Here is a 14043-nt window from a genome sequence, read left to right as displayed (position 1 = left end):
ATTTAGATTCAGAATGCATTAATCTTCCCAAAGGGAATTTATTATTATACTCAATTTCTTGTTTTTTTCAGAGAACAAAATAAAAAATGGGTAGAAGATGGATTTGTTAATTGTACAGATGTACTACACGGGATCATAAGGCAGTGATCCCAGAATTGGACTAAAAGTTTACTATGGAGTGTTAAAGCTGAACACCGAGTATGTTTTTATTGCATACAGTACTTCCATAGGTCCAGCTTGGACCAATGTATGTATGCAGACCTCACGAGGGACCACTGGGGAAGCGGACAATCACAGGTAACACATTATAATGTTTACAGTTTCCACCAAGCAACAAGCAAAATTTCCAGATTCTCAACTGGCCCAAGTAGAAACTTCAACTCCCAAGTTCAAGTATAACAGTGATAAACCAATAGATTAAGAAGTTCATTATTTTGTTGCCCTGGCCCAGAATATCATAGACAAAAATGTGTATAAAAATGCAATTAGCCTTTAATTTTAAATCCCTTCATTATCTATAGTATCTGTTACATACCCCTAGTAGGCTCAGGCAAAGCTAAAATCATAAAACATTATTCCTATTGACCGAATGATGCTTTCCTCAAATGTTGCTTAGATAAAAACATTTTGAATGTATACAATGTTCTTAGGAATATGGTGCTATTGCTGACAATGTAGAGTGCTCATATGTACCAGATATTAGCCTAACATTTATATGTGCAAATATGCAAATACGGTTTGTGTTTTTTGCACACAATGGGGGTTATTTACTAAGACTGGAGAGTGCAAAATCGGGTGCAACTCTGCATAGAATCCAACCAGCTTCCAGGTTTTATTGCCAAAGTTTAATAATTAGGCTGAAGTTCGAAGATGGCTGGCGCTACCATGCACAGCTGCACCAGATTCTGACTGCACTCCTTTTAGTAAATCTCCCCCTATATCCCAAACAAAGACCATGCATCTTTATTATCGTACCAATACTTTTTACGCATCTAACTCCCAAATCACTAATAACCATTTATGTCAAAAATATCAAACTTTCTGGTAGGTGGCAGTGTTGGTTTTTGTTTTACTTGATCACTTCAATCAGGTACTTGATTGCAAGTTTTAAGAAAAAAAAATTAAGAATGGCTACATATCATCACTTAATATTATGAAGCTTCTGCTTAAAATGAACATGCCACTACTCCTTCCATAGTAACGTCTGTTAAACATCTTATAGCAGGCACCGCAGTGTACCTGACTATGGGGTTGATTTACTAAAACTAGAGAGTGCAAAATCTGGTGCAGCTGTACATGGTGGCCAATCAGCTTCCAACTTCAGCTTGTTCTATTAGGCTTTGACAAAAAAAAAAAAACTGGAAGCTGATTGGTTTCTACCCGATTTTGCACTCTCCAGTTTCAGTAAATTAACCACTATATCTTTCTTTTGTGTAAAAGATGTTTCTGTCTTCCCTTGGCATAGAACTTCTTATTTTAAATATGCAATGTGGAGGGAGGGAATATCACAGCATTTAACTTTCTAAGTGATTATTTACATTTAGCATGAGCTAGGGCTATTGGTTGTTTCCAAGGGGGCACATATGTGCCTGCCATAATCGGTAAAGTGATTGGCATTACTTTATTAGGAATAGTGACAAGTTTACTTTAAAGATAATCTGCATTGAGATAAACAGGCTGTCACTGCTGACTTTCTTGTGAAAAGGATAGTTGCCTAGCTGTTTCTCACCGTATTACCTTAATTCACATCCCTGACAATGCTAGTAATACAGGAAGATAGTCAGAATTCTGTCAGAAAAAAAACAAAACCTTTAGATCAACACAGGGATTGATTTACTAAAGGCAAACAGACTATGCACTTTGCCAGGGAAAGACATGGCCAGGTGGGCATTTGCCCCCTGGGCCGCTCTTATGCTCTGTAATAAAGGCTGCACTGCTTCTGCCACAAACATGCCTAAAGGATTCCTAGTGAAGAGAAGTAAAAAGTCCCTGCTGCTGACCTACTGAGTGCGGGATGAAGACAAGGACAAAGCACAGGTCTCCTCCCCCCCAGCACGGATGGTGTAAACTGTGTCTGAGCAGATGCAGGTTCCATGCTCCACTGGAAACTCTTCTGCCCCGGCCAGTCCCAGATGAGCTGTCCCACCTCCCCCGGCTGGCGAGGTCAGGTACCCGGATTCAGCAGGTAAGTAGAGAGTATCTAGAGCAGGGCTTCTGCTTGGAATGGGGGTCAGGAGGAGGATTGGGAGAGTGGGAGGGGGGATGAGGGAAAGTGGGAAGGGGGTCGAGTTGCTGCACTATGGGCCTCTGGTTTGTTCTTGCCCCCTGGGCCGAAAGTTGCCAGTCTGCCCCTGCACTTTGCAAATGCAGTTGCTCCAGAGCTTAGTAAATGAAGGGAAGCTATGCTGACTTCCACCATCCAATCATGTGCAAGCAAAAATTCCGTTTTTTTCCCTTGCAGTGATTGGGTATTCATTGCAAGTGAAGCTTCACCTCTTTTGCTAAGCTCTGGAGCAACTGCTTTTGTAAAGTGCAGAGTCTATTTACCTTTAATAAATCAGCCCCATAATATTTAGGCAAATATAATTTTGAAGAATTCAGTAATGACAGCATACGATTTTTCCTGGGTACAGGTTTCCTATAAAGGTGACATGGAAGGTCTGCCTTAATGATAGCGCCACACTGCCTGTATGAAAAAAAGTTACCTAAACACAAAATAGAACATGTTAAGAGCCGGTTCACATAGGGGCGACCCGACTTGCCGGGGCGACCTGTGAAGTCGCGGTGCGTGCCTCGGAGCGACATGCACGGACTTCATATCATTGAAGTCAATGCAGGTCGCTCCAGGTCGCCCCAAAGTAGTATAGGACCCTTTTTCTAAGTCGGAGCGACTTGTGTCGCTCCTATTAGAACGGGTCCTGTGCTAATCTATGGCAGGCGACCCACGGCGACTTTTCAGGCGACCAGGTCACCTGACAAGTCGCCCCAGTGTGAACCAGCTCTTAGAATAACAAATACTTTGGAAACCAGCTTCCTATGTTTCTGTGAGGCACAGGTGATGTCACATGGCTCATTGTCGAATATGGAGAGAGCTGGGTCATGAAATCCCAGGAAAGTGTGGTCCATCACAATAAAGGAGAACATTCTTGTGGGATCTGGAGCACTCAGCTCTCCTGATATGCAATTGTGACCCATAGTCAATTCACCTGTGCCTCCTGGGAACAGCAGAAGCTAAGGTTTTCTTTTATTTTTTTCATTTATTAATTTATTTTTTATTTTTTCCCAGGGGGGTGTGGTGCTGTCACCTACATTTCTGTAGAAGGCCTGCTTCAACGGAAATTGCTACCCAGATGCATTTTCTCTTGTTTTCAGGTAAGTAGTTACTTAAGAAAGGAAGTGTACATTCCCCCTAGATAATCATTTTCATGATGAATCAAGTCTCCTCTGCATATTTCATTTTTCTTTTTAAAATGACAGGCAGCTAGAAGGCAGCTGTCACATTTACAACTTAAGAAGAATACTCCATACTGTGTCAATTGTAACATGTAAATGACTGCCAAGGGAGGACATGCACCTTTTTCCAGAGTAACTGGGTTTCAAGAAATCTGCAGTTGTATAAGAAACCTTTTTGGCCATTTCATACATCTCACAGATCTAGTTTTTAACATGAAACTGTACATCTATAGCAAAAATGACAATATATAAATTAAATATATATATAATACAGTAAAGGAGAATATTATGGGGTGAGCAATCCATCAAACAAGCAATACAGACACAAATTAATATGTCCATGTCGTCTGTCCACCTTAGCTAACTCCAAAGACACTTAAAAAAAAAAAAAAAGAGGAATGACTGTCCTTTCCAATAAAAGTGAATTTCAGCTGTTCTTCATAGTCCAAGGCAGCTACGTTCAATGAATGTAGAAGTAGGACAGCCAATGCTTCTCACACATGGAGAAATAAAATTTCAAGTCATAGGAGTAAAAACTAAAACTAGATTTGATCAACAAAATGCACACTGCCACGGTTAGTCCTTTTCATAGAAGTTCTCTGGTAATCTCCATTCCAGGTGGGTGATCTTCCTTGAAACTCCTGCAGCTGGACTTCTCCATTCTGAGGCATGAAGGTAACGCCATTTCTTTCTTTGAAAACATTGCCTTTAATGATAAAAAGGTATGCTTGTGAAACATTTATAAATAGACTCCTTTGTATCCTACAAAACCAAAATATAATGGATGCAATGCAATGGATGCAGTATTTAAGAAACAATTACTAAGGCAACATAATAGATCATTTTCCTCAGCTCAATGGATCACAAAAAAGTGGTCACATGGGGGAAGATTTAATCAACTGCTCCACTGAGTATCTGGTGCATCTGTGCATGGTAGCCAATCAGCTTCTAACTTCAGCTTGTTCAACTTGGAAGCGGATTGGTTTTTATGAAGAGCTGCACCAAATTTTGCACTCTCCAGTTTTAGTAAATAACCCCAATGGTTAGGGGCTTGGGAGAGTGGCTGTTCCTGTTGAGTAGACAAGTGAGGTGCTCTGCCTGTACTCTGTACCAGTTTTTTGCAAAAATCACATGACCAATGCATCAAATTACCTATTTCTTAGGAATTATTTAACAATTAATTATATAAAAAGGATTGTTTTAATAGCTTATATATTTTTCCAGGGGAAGATGGTCTAAAAGATCAAAGTCTGTTTAAAGGGGCAGCAAACAAAGAACACAAATACGACAGTAAATATCTTTGCAAGTCTGCCCTAGTAAGAGAACCTGTAAGTAAAGTAAGTAAGAAGAGGGATTTCAAACTATTTTACTGCACAAGGCAGAGATGATCGTTTATTTCAGGGATCCTCAAACTATGGCCCTCCAGCTGTTGCGGAACTACACATCCCATGAGGCATTTTAAAACTCTGACATTCACGGACATTACAAGGCATAATGGGAAATGTAGTTCCTGAACAACTGGAGGGCCATAGTTTGAAGACCCCTGGTTTATTTGATGTCCACCATTTTCAGAGTCCTGTGCTGAGTAAATTCCATGTTTGCTATTAATACCATGTAGCCCATTTGCCAACAGGAGCGGCTGTGTGTTCAACCCCCCCAAGCAGCTGGCTGTGTGCAGGCGATTGTGTATGTCAGCGTCCTGCCCACCTCACCCTACCACTTGGTTGTGCTGTCTGCAAGGAATTAGGGGAAATGTAGTCCAGATGGGCTGCTGTACAATCAAAGCTAATGGAGTTGCAGACTCTAAAGCTGGATACACACTATACAACTTTTATTGTTAGATTTCCTTTAGATTTACTTTCAACTATGTAGTGCAAGAGCCTGCCTGACTGCATACAAATTAAAAGTGTTTAGATTTGACCTCCTATTATATGGTTTTGGTAAATCTAAAGGAAAAAATCTAAAGACAATTGTATAGTGTGTATGGCCCATAAGGCCCACAAGTCCCTGCCACATAGAACAGAACTTTTCCCTGGCTAACTACCGGAGAGCAAGGCAGACAGTGTAGGGAAACCAGTGCATGTGGACCTGTTGCTGTGTATGCCTACAAAGAGAGAAAAGCTTGGTGTGTGGGGACCAGAACCGGATATACTTGCTGTGTCCTTCGAGTAGAGGAAGGGCCTGTGAGGACCAGAGTGACAAACTGAGTCACAGAGAGTCCTTGTATCTTGGTACCAGAACAGGGGAGACCCATTTCCGTATGTGCCTACCTCAGTGCGGAACTGATCGGTTAGGACTGAGACTTCGGGGACGGCAGACCGCCAAGTGATCTGGACCAGATTCTAGTGTTCCAGGAGGGGTGAGCTGAATCATTGGTGCTTATCTCAACACTAACCCAGGTTATGCAATAGAGACTGCTTCTTGTTTAGCAGCCCCTCAGCCATGTGTTGCACACTCTGAAAGGGAGAGCTACTCGCGCACCATCTTACAGAAGGGCCCAAACGACAGCTGGTTAGCATTGACAATTGGGTGCCAGGTACTTAGAGACACCTCCAGGGAATGTATATACCTACTTGCTATTGGAGTTGTATACATAGTGTGCACATGAGGACCTGTATTTCTGGGTTAGCAGATGCCAATACTTTTAACCCTGTTTGCAACAGTTAAATTTGGTATAGCATCACTACAGTTCAATTGATTGCCAACTTATAGCTAAGCGCTCATTATCCAGTACACCATCTTTAAACCTGTTAGATTTCCTGTTTATTGATTCATGCATTGTTAAACTGTATTGCCTTAATACTTCCTTCCTTTCATTCTACTATCTAGCTGCTTGTGGCCTATTTTCTGTGCATTGATATAGAGTGGTAGCATACTAACATTTAAGTTATACAGGTGTGTGAGTGGGGTCCCAGCAGCTAAAACAGTCATGGCAGAACAGAGAAGCCACTTTATCTAGCGTCTCCTGCAGGGGTAAGCATTAAACCAACCCCAAAAAGTATAGTATAACTTACCATTGCCATTAGGGTGCATTGAGTATTCATTGGATACTAGCAATGTCGTTGAGTTTGAATTACTTGTTGACTGAATGGAGTTGCTGGAACTACTGGACACTCCTTGCTTGGAAGTTTGTTTCTTTAGTTTATTTGTTGCTGTTTTACTCCAGTCTAAATGAAGTTAATACAAAAGGCTTTTGTTACAAAATAAAAAATATATCCAAGGAAATTTTATAAAATTATATAAATGAAAAATATTTAACAAATGTATATTTTTAATAAATGTGTGTGTGTATATATATATATATCTATATATATTTTTTTTTTATTGGAATACAATATTTTCGTAGCACCAACACTATCTCCCCTTGAACTTTGACCTCCAACCCTTAAACCTCACTAAAACTCCTCCCAGCTGGCCCTGATGATAATTCATAAGGAGCCCCTGGAACTACTGGACACTCCTTGCTTGGAAGTTTGTTTCTTTAGCTTATCTGTTGCTGTTTTAATCCAGTCTAAATGAAGTAAATACAAAAGGCTTCTGTTACAAAATAAAAAATATGTACAAGGAAATTTTATAAAATTATATAAATGAAAAATATTTAACAAAATGTATATTTTTAATAAATGTGTGTGTGTATATATATATATATATATATATATATATATATATATATATATATATATATATTATATATACGATTTTAATTGGAATACAATATTTTCGTGGCACCAACACTATCTCCCCATAAATTTTGACCTCCAACCCTTAAACCTTACTAAAACTCCTCCCAGCTGGCCCTGATAATTCATAAGGAGCCCCAAACACTACGTCACCCCCCCCCCCCGACCTCTCACTCCCATATTCTACACTCCTCCCACCTTCCTATTGTTTCTTACCTGCTAGGACTCTCTCACAGTTCTCCTCTCTGCACAGGCTACTGTATGAACAGCACAGTGATGTCACTGCTACTTTTACAGGGTAATATATAGGTTTGCAAAGACATTTAGTGCACAAATAATGGATTTTTATCCTTTGGGGCTATTGAGGAACCATGTTTATTTCCCTCAAGATTTTCAAATATTGTAACTGGATATTTTTTTATGGTGATATTGTTGAAAGCAAACTCCAGCCCAATCTTTTTTTAATCTAATTAGGGTGGTAAAGGCTTAGACCCCTGTTGGATTTGAAATGTTTTTTTGGAGAGATTCCCTTCACATCCTATTCTGTCTTACTCTCATCACCTGGAAAGAGATAGGCTGGATACACACGATACAACTTCTGTTGTTAGATTTCCTTTAGATTTACCTTCAACTATACAGTGCAAGGGCTTGCCTGATTGCATACAAAGTGAAAGTGTTTAGGTTTGACCTCATATTATATGGTTTTGGTAAATCGAAAGGAAAATATTTAAAGAAAATTGTATAGTGTGTATCCAGTTTATGGGTACATTTTCTCGATGATTACATTAAGCAATCTAAATCTGAAAAAATGTTTTTCATATCCCTGTCTGTCACCATCAGGGAATTTTTTGCCCACTTCCTGTTCCGTAGACAGATACGGCAATGAACACAGCTCTAACCAGCCCTGTTCTAGTAAAAAAATAAAAATAAATTATCTGGAGTTGATGTTTATGTATTTCATTCAGTTAAAAACCTTACCAGAATTTTCAGCCAGTCTGAACTTTCCACAGCAAAGATATCGTCTCCATTGTTTGCGGACATTTTCCTTTGCCACGCAGTAGAAGAAAAATATGAAGAAACCTGAGAAAGATAAGTTATTGGAATCATATGAAAAGAAGTTTCTAGAGTCTATAGTATTACCCTATTAACTCAATGAGTAGTGATCATAAAAACGGGGCACACAGCAAATTATCATGTTCTCTAGATTGATTATTAAAAAAGACTTACAAAAAAAAATAAAATTGTGTAACAATTTCAGAAATGTACAGATGAAGAAGGCAAACTTATGTAACAAGAGCTATAGTGTTAAAGAATATGTTCTCAAGACAAATGCATTTGATCTGTCCTTCTCTAATATACTGGGTTATTAGTTTTTTCAATTTATAGGCTAAAAGACTAATGTCTTATGCACATGAATATAAAAAATGCTGCTTTTACCAACATACAGCATTTTTTTTGTCTCTAAACACAGCTCTATGTTAGCCTATGTAGCCATGAACTTTTGGAATTTGAGGTCTGTTTTAAGAGCAGCGTTAAGAGGCATAAAAGAAAAAAAAAAGCACCAAAGCTACATTTGGGGTGGAGCTTGCAAGCATCATTTATGAGCGTAGGATAATAAACGTGCATAAATGTGCACAGCTTAATAATAGCATGCAATGCCAAGCTGTGGTGCCCAAAGTAAGCAAAGTCCTTTCCTGTATTAACAGAGGCATGGACTCCAGAGTGAAAGATAGCATTTTTCCCCTGTACAAATCATTAGTAAGACCTCATCTGGAATATGCAGTTTAGTTTTGGGCACCAGTTCTTAAAAAGGATATCGGGGAACTGGAGAAAGTGCAGAGAAGGGCAACCAAACTGACAAGAGGCATGGAGGAGCTCAGCTATGAGAAAAGGTTAGAGGAACTGAATTTATTCTTTCTTGAGGAGAGGAGATTAAGGGGGGATATGATCAACATGTACAAATACATAAGGGGTCCATATAGTGAACTTGGTGGAGTTATTCACTTTAAGGTCATCACACAGGGCAAGGGGGCACTCTTTATGTCTAGAGGAAAACAGATTTAGTCTCCAAATATGGAAAGGTTTCTTCACCGTAAAAGCTGTGAAAATGTGGAATAGACTCCCTCCGGAGGTGTTTCTGGCCAGCTCACTGGATTTCTTTAACCGCTTGCCGCCCGCCCGCCGTCATATGACGGCGGAGCGGAGCGACCATTATCCTGGGCCGCCGTCACTTTAAGCAGGGCAGGCGCGCGATAGCGTGCGCGCCGCCCTGCACTGCCGGTGTCGGGGTGTCCCCGGGACACCCCCCGTCACCGGCAGGGGGGAAACAGCCAATGGGCGTGGCTGTTTCCCACGTGATCAGCTGTGTTCCAATGACACAGCCGATCACAATGAAGGCGCCCACAAGATGACCGCGCATGCGCGATCGGGAGCTACACAGCTGTCACCGGCGGTAGTAAACAGTCACTGACAGTGACTGTTTACTATGTGATCGGCTGTGAATCCATTCACAGCCGATCACAAAATGTAAACAAAGAGCAGTAACTCACTGTTACTAGCTCTTCTCTCCTCATACAGTTTCCAGTATGAGGGGAGAAGAGCTAGAAATAGTGAGTTACTGCTCTGTGTACCTGCAAAAGTAAAATCACACTAATAAATGTCCCCACACAGTCCTCAGCCCCCCCCAATGTCACCTGTCACCCAACAGTCACCTCATCCTCCTTTTCAGAGAAGCCTATCCTACCAACCCCTAACAAATGTACCTCCTTTTTCTCCATCAACCCATCCCCCACGGTTATTGCCTTTTGTTTCACTTGACCCTCCCTTCTAGATTGTAAGCTCTAACGAGCAGGGCCCTCTAGTTCCTCCTGTTTTGAACTGTATTGTAACTGTATTGTCTTCCTTCACATTGTAAAGCGCTGCGCAAACTGTTGGCGCTATATAAATCCTGTATAATAATAATAATAATAATAATCAGTGCCCAGAAAATGACACCCATAACGTTCACATGTGAGCGTAGCGATCGTGGGCAGAATCACAGCGATTCTGAACTGCGATCCGGAAATCATTGCAAATTGCGGGACGCCTGTGCGTTGCCCGTGATTTGCAATAGCACCCCAAACGCTGTGCGATGTTGCCGCCATTTCCGCCTGCCGAATCGCGGTAACATCGCGCAAACAACGCATGACGCCCAAAAAAGGTACAAGAGTTTCTTTGGGGCGTCATGCGTTGTTTGCGCGATGTTACCGAGATTCGGCAGGCGGAAATCGCAGCAACATCGCACAGCGTTTGGGGTGCTATTGCAAATCACAGGCAACGCACAGGCGCCCCGCGTTTTGCAATGATTTCTGGATCGCGGGCAAAATCGCAGTGATTCTGCCTGCGATCGTTACGCTCACATGTGAACGTAGCCTAAAGTTCACCGGTCACCAGAGACTGCCATCAGTACCGCCGTGCACCATCGCCCGTCACCTGTCACCCATCGGTGACCATCGCCCGTCACCTGTCACCCCATCAATCACCGTCACCTGTCACCCCATCAATCATCGTCACTTGACACCCCATCAGTGATCGTCACTTGTCACCCCATCAATCATCGTCACTTGTCACCCGGTCAGTGATTGTCATCTGTCACCCCATCAATCATCGTCACTTGTCACCTCATCAATCATCGTCACCTGTCACCTCATCAATCATCGTCACCTGTCACCCCATCAGTCATCGTCACCTGTCACCCCATCAGTCATCGTCACCTGTCACCCCATCAGTCATCGTCACCTGTTTGCCATATACATGCAATCACTTACTGACCGCCTAATGACTATATGTGTCGGCCATTAAAAGCGAAATACTGGGGTTATGGCAGCAGATAGCCCCCATAACCCCAATATTTTTTGAAACGGCGGGCGGTCGGCTTTCAGATAAGGGTGGTCCCAGTGGCGGATTCGCCGCGTAATTACCCTTACGGTGCAGGGGAAGAGGTGCCCCCTCCCCTCCTGCCGCGTCCCAGACGTTTTCCCAGCTTACCGGACCCGCCGGCAGCGGGGAAAACTATCCGGTCCCGGATCCTCAGAGACAGGAAGTCGAGTGAGGGCAAGATGGCCCTCACTCGACTCTATGGTCTTGGAGGACCGGAGCTACGTCAAAAGACGTTGCCTAGCAACCGGTTTAAAGGGACGCTTTTTTTTTTCTTTTTTTTTTTCCTCTTTCAACAATTTTTTTTTTCTTTTTTAGTGTAGTTGTGAGGTGTGAGGTCTTTTTGACCCCAGATCTCACAATAAAGAGGACCTGTCATGCCTATTTCTATTACAAGGGATGTTTACATTCCTTGTAATAGGAATAAAAATGATCAAAACATTTTTTTTTTTTAAACTGTGTAAAAATAAAAAAATAATAAATAAAATAAATAGGAAAAAAAAAATTAAAGCGCCCTGTCCCCGTTAGCTCGCGCGCAGAAGCAAACGCATACGCAAGTCCCGCCCACATATGTAAACGGTGTTCAAACCATACATGTGAAGTATCACCGCGATTGTTAGAGCGAGAGCAATAATTTGAGCCCTAGACCTCCTCTGTAACTCTAAGCTAGTAACCTGCAGACATTTTTAAAATTTTGCCTATGGGGATTTTTAAGTACCAATGTTTGGCGCCATTCTGTGAGCATGCGCAATTTTGACGCATGACATGTTGGGTATTTAATTACTCGGCGTAACATTATCTTTCACATTATGGAAAAAAATTGGGCTAAATGTACTTTTTTCTTATTTTTTAGTTCAAAAAAGTGAATTTTTTTTGAAAAAAATCGCATTTGGAAGACTGCTGCGCAAATATGGTGTGATAAAAAAATATTGCAACAATCTCCATTTTATTCTCTAGGGTCTCTGCTAAAAAATATATATATATATAATGTTTGGGGGTTCTAAGTAGTTTTCTAGCAAAAAATATGATTTTAGCTTGTAAACACCAAGTGTCAAAAATAGGCCCAGTCTTAAAGTGGATAAATGGACAACTTTGTGTAAAGCGCTACTTGGATGTTAGGCCTATGTATGTGGCCAGGCTGTGAAAAAGTGTTACACATGTGGTATTGCCATACTCAGGAGGAATAGCAGAATGTATTTTGGGGTGCAATTTTTGCTATGTACATGCTATGTGTTAGAAATATTGCATAAATGGACAGCTTTGTGTAAAAAAAATGTGTTTTCATTTTCTTTCCACATTTTCCAAAAACTTGTGGAAAAAAATGACATATTCAAAAGACTCATTATGCCTCAAAAATTATACGTTGGGCTGTTTGCTTTCCAAAATGGGGTCATTTTATGGGGGTTTCCATTGTCCTGGTGCTCCAGGGCCTTCAAAATGCGATAGGTTGTCAGGAAATTATATGTGTAATTTATGCTCCTAGAATGCCGGACGGTACTACTTGGATGTTGGGCCTCGGTATGTGGCCAGGCTGTGAAAAAGTCTCACACATGTGGTATCGCCATACTCAGGAGGAGTAGTAGAATGTGTTTTGGGGTGTAGTTGCAAGTATACATGTGCTGTGTGAGAGAAATAACCTGTTAATACGGCAATTTGTAAAAAAAAAAAAAAAAATCTTCATTTTGCAAAGCATTGTGGGAAAAAATTACAACTTCAAAAAACTCACCATGCCCCTTATTTAATACCTTGGAATGTCTACTTTCCAAAAAGGGGTCATTTGGGGGGTATTTGTACTTTCATGACTTTTTAGTGTCTCAAGAAATGAGATAGGCCTTCAGTACATCAGGTGTGATCAAGTGTGATCAATTTTCAATGATTCGCACCATAGCTTGTGGACTCTATAACTTTCACAAAGACCAAATAATATATACTTACTTGGGTTATTTTTACCAAAGATAAGTAGCAGTATAAATTTTGGCCAAAATTTGTGAAGAAAAATGACTAATTTGCAAAATTTTATGACAGAAACAAAGAAAAATGCGTTTTTTTCACGATATTTTCAGTCTTTTTTTATTTATAGCACAAAAAATAAAAAACCCAGTATTGATCAAATACCATCAAAAGAAAGCTCTATTTGTGTGAAAAAAGGACACAATTTTTGTATGGGTACAGTGTTGCATGACTGAGTAATTCTCAGTCAAAGTGTGAGAGCGCTGAAAGCTGAAAATCGGTCTTGGCAGGAAGGGGGTGAAAGTGCACTGTAGGCAAGTGGTTAAAAAAGGCCTGAATTCTTTCCTGGGTGTACTTAATATGAATAGGTACTAATATTTATAGGTAAAGTTGATCCAGGGAATATCATATTGCCTCTCGGGTTATCAGCAAGGATTTTTTTCCCCTGCTGTAGCAAATTAGATCATGCTTTGCTGGGGTTTTTGTCGCCTTCCTCTGGATCAACTGCGGGTATAGGATTGTGTATATGGGATTGTATGGTTGGGTTTTCTTTACTGTTTTTTATTTTTTATTGGTTGAGCCAGACTATTCAACCTGACTAACTATATAACTATGTGTGCTGGTCAATAGAATGCATTTACACTCAGCACTTTGAGTATACATACGTGCATAAACACGCGTACATACGTGACATTCGAGGCATTTTTCTGGCAGAAAAAATGCAGCATATTTGGTGCTCAAATTCATAAGCCCATGTGCATGAGGCCTAGAAGTGTAAGTTCACCTTTTCACAAAACATTTAAATGTACTATGACCCTCCCCGCTGCATTCACCTCCATGGATGATTCCTTTTCACTGGCCATGCAACTGGTGCAGCGGCCCGGGGATTTGAAAGCTGCAGTCTTCCTACCCTTGTTTTCTTAGGGACACCGGGATGGATCAGAGCGATTCAGATTGGTCAAAGTGGTAAAGTGCCAGCGCTCAATGCTCTGATCTGCCTGGACATCCCAAGGAAAGAAGGGGAAGAAGGCCATGGCTTTCAAAT

General features: G+C 41.0%; 1 protein-coding gene across 1 annotated transcript in view; it reads right to left on the bottom strand.

The window, feature by feature from the left end:
- Window positions 1-3276: 3276 nt before the first annotated feature.
- Window positions 3277-14043, bottom strand: part of ADGRG2 (adhesion G protein-coupled receptor G2) — a 51099-nt gene continuing 40332 nt past the window's right edge. The window contains exons 14-16 of the mRNA XM_082244372.1: window positions 8112-8213; window positions 6468-6620; window positions 3277-4159 (exon numbers count right to left, since the gene is read on the bottom strand). Coding sequence (XP_082100498.1) covers window positions 3996-4159; window positions 6468-6620; window positions 8112-8213 — 419 coding nt within the window. The 3' untranslated portion in view covers window positions 3277-3995. The remainder of the gene's footprint in view (window positions 4160-6467; window positions 6621-8111; window positions 8214-14043) is intronic.

The sequence above is a fragment of the Pelophylax lessonae genome (genome assembly GCF_965119305.1).
Source record: "Pelophylax lessonae genome assembly, chromosome: 2".
In the NCBI taxonomy this organism is placed as follows: domain Eukaryota; kingdom Metazoa; phylum Chordata; class Amphibia; order Anura; family Ranidae; genus Pelophylax; species Pelophylax lessonae.
The sequence above is the reverse complement of the archived record's forward strand: the minus strand, read 5'-3'. Positions and strand labels throughout refer to the sequence as shown.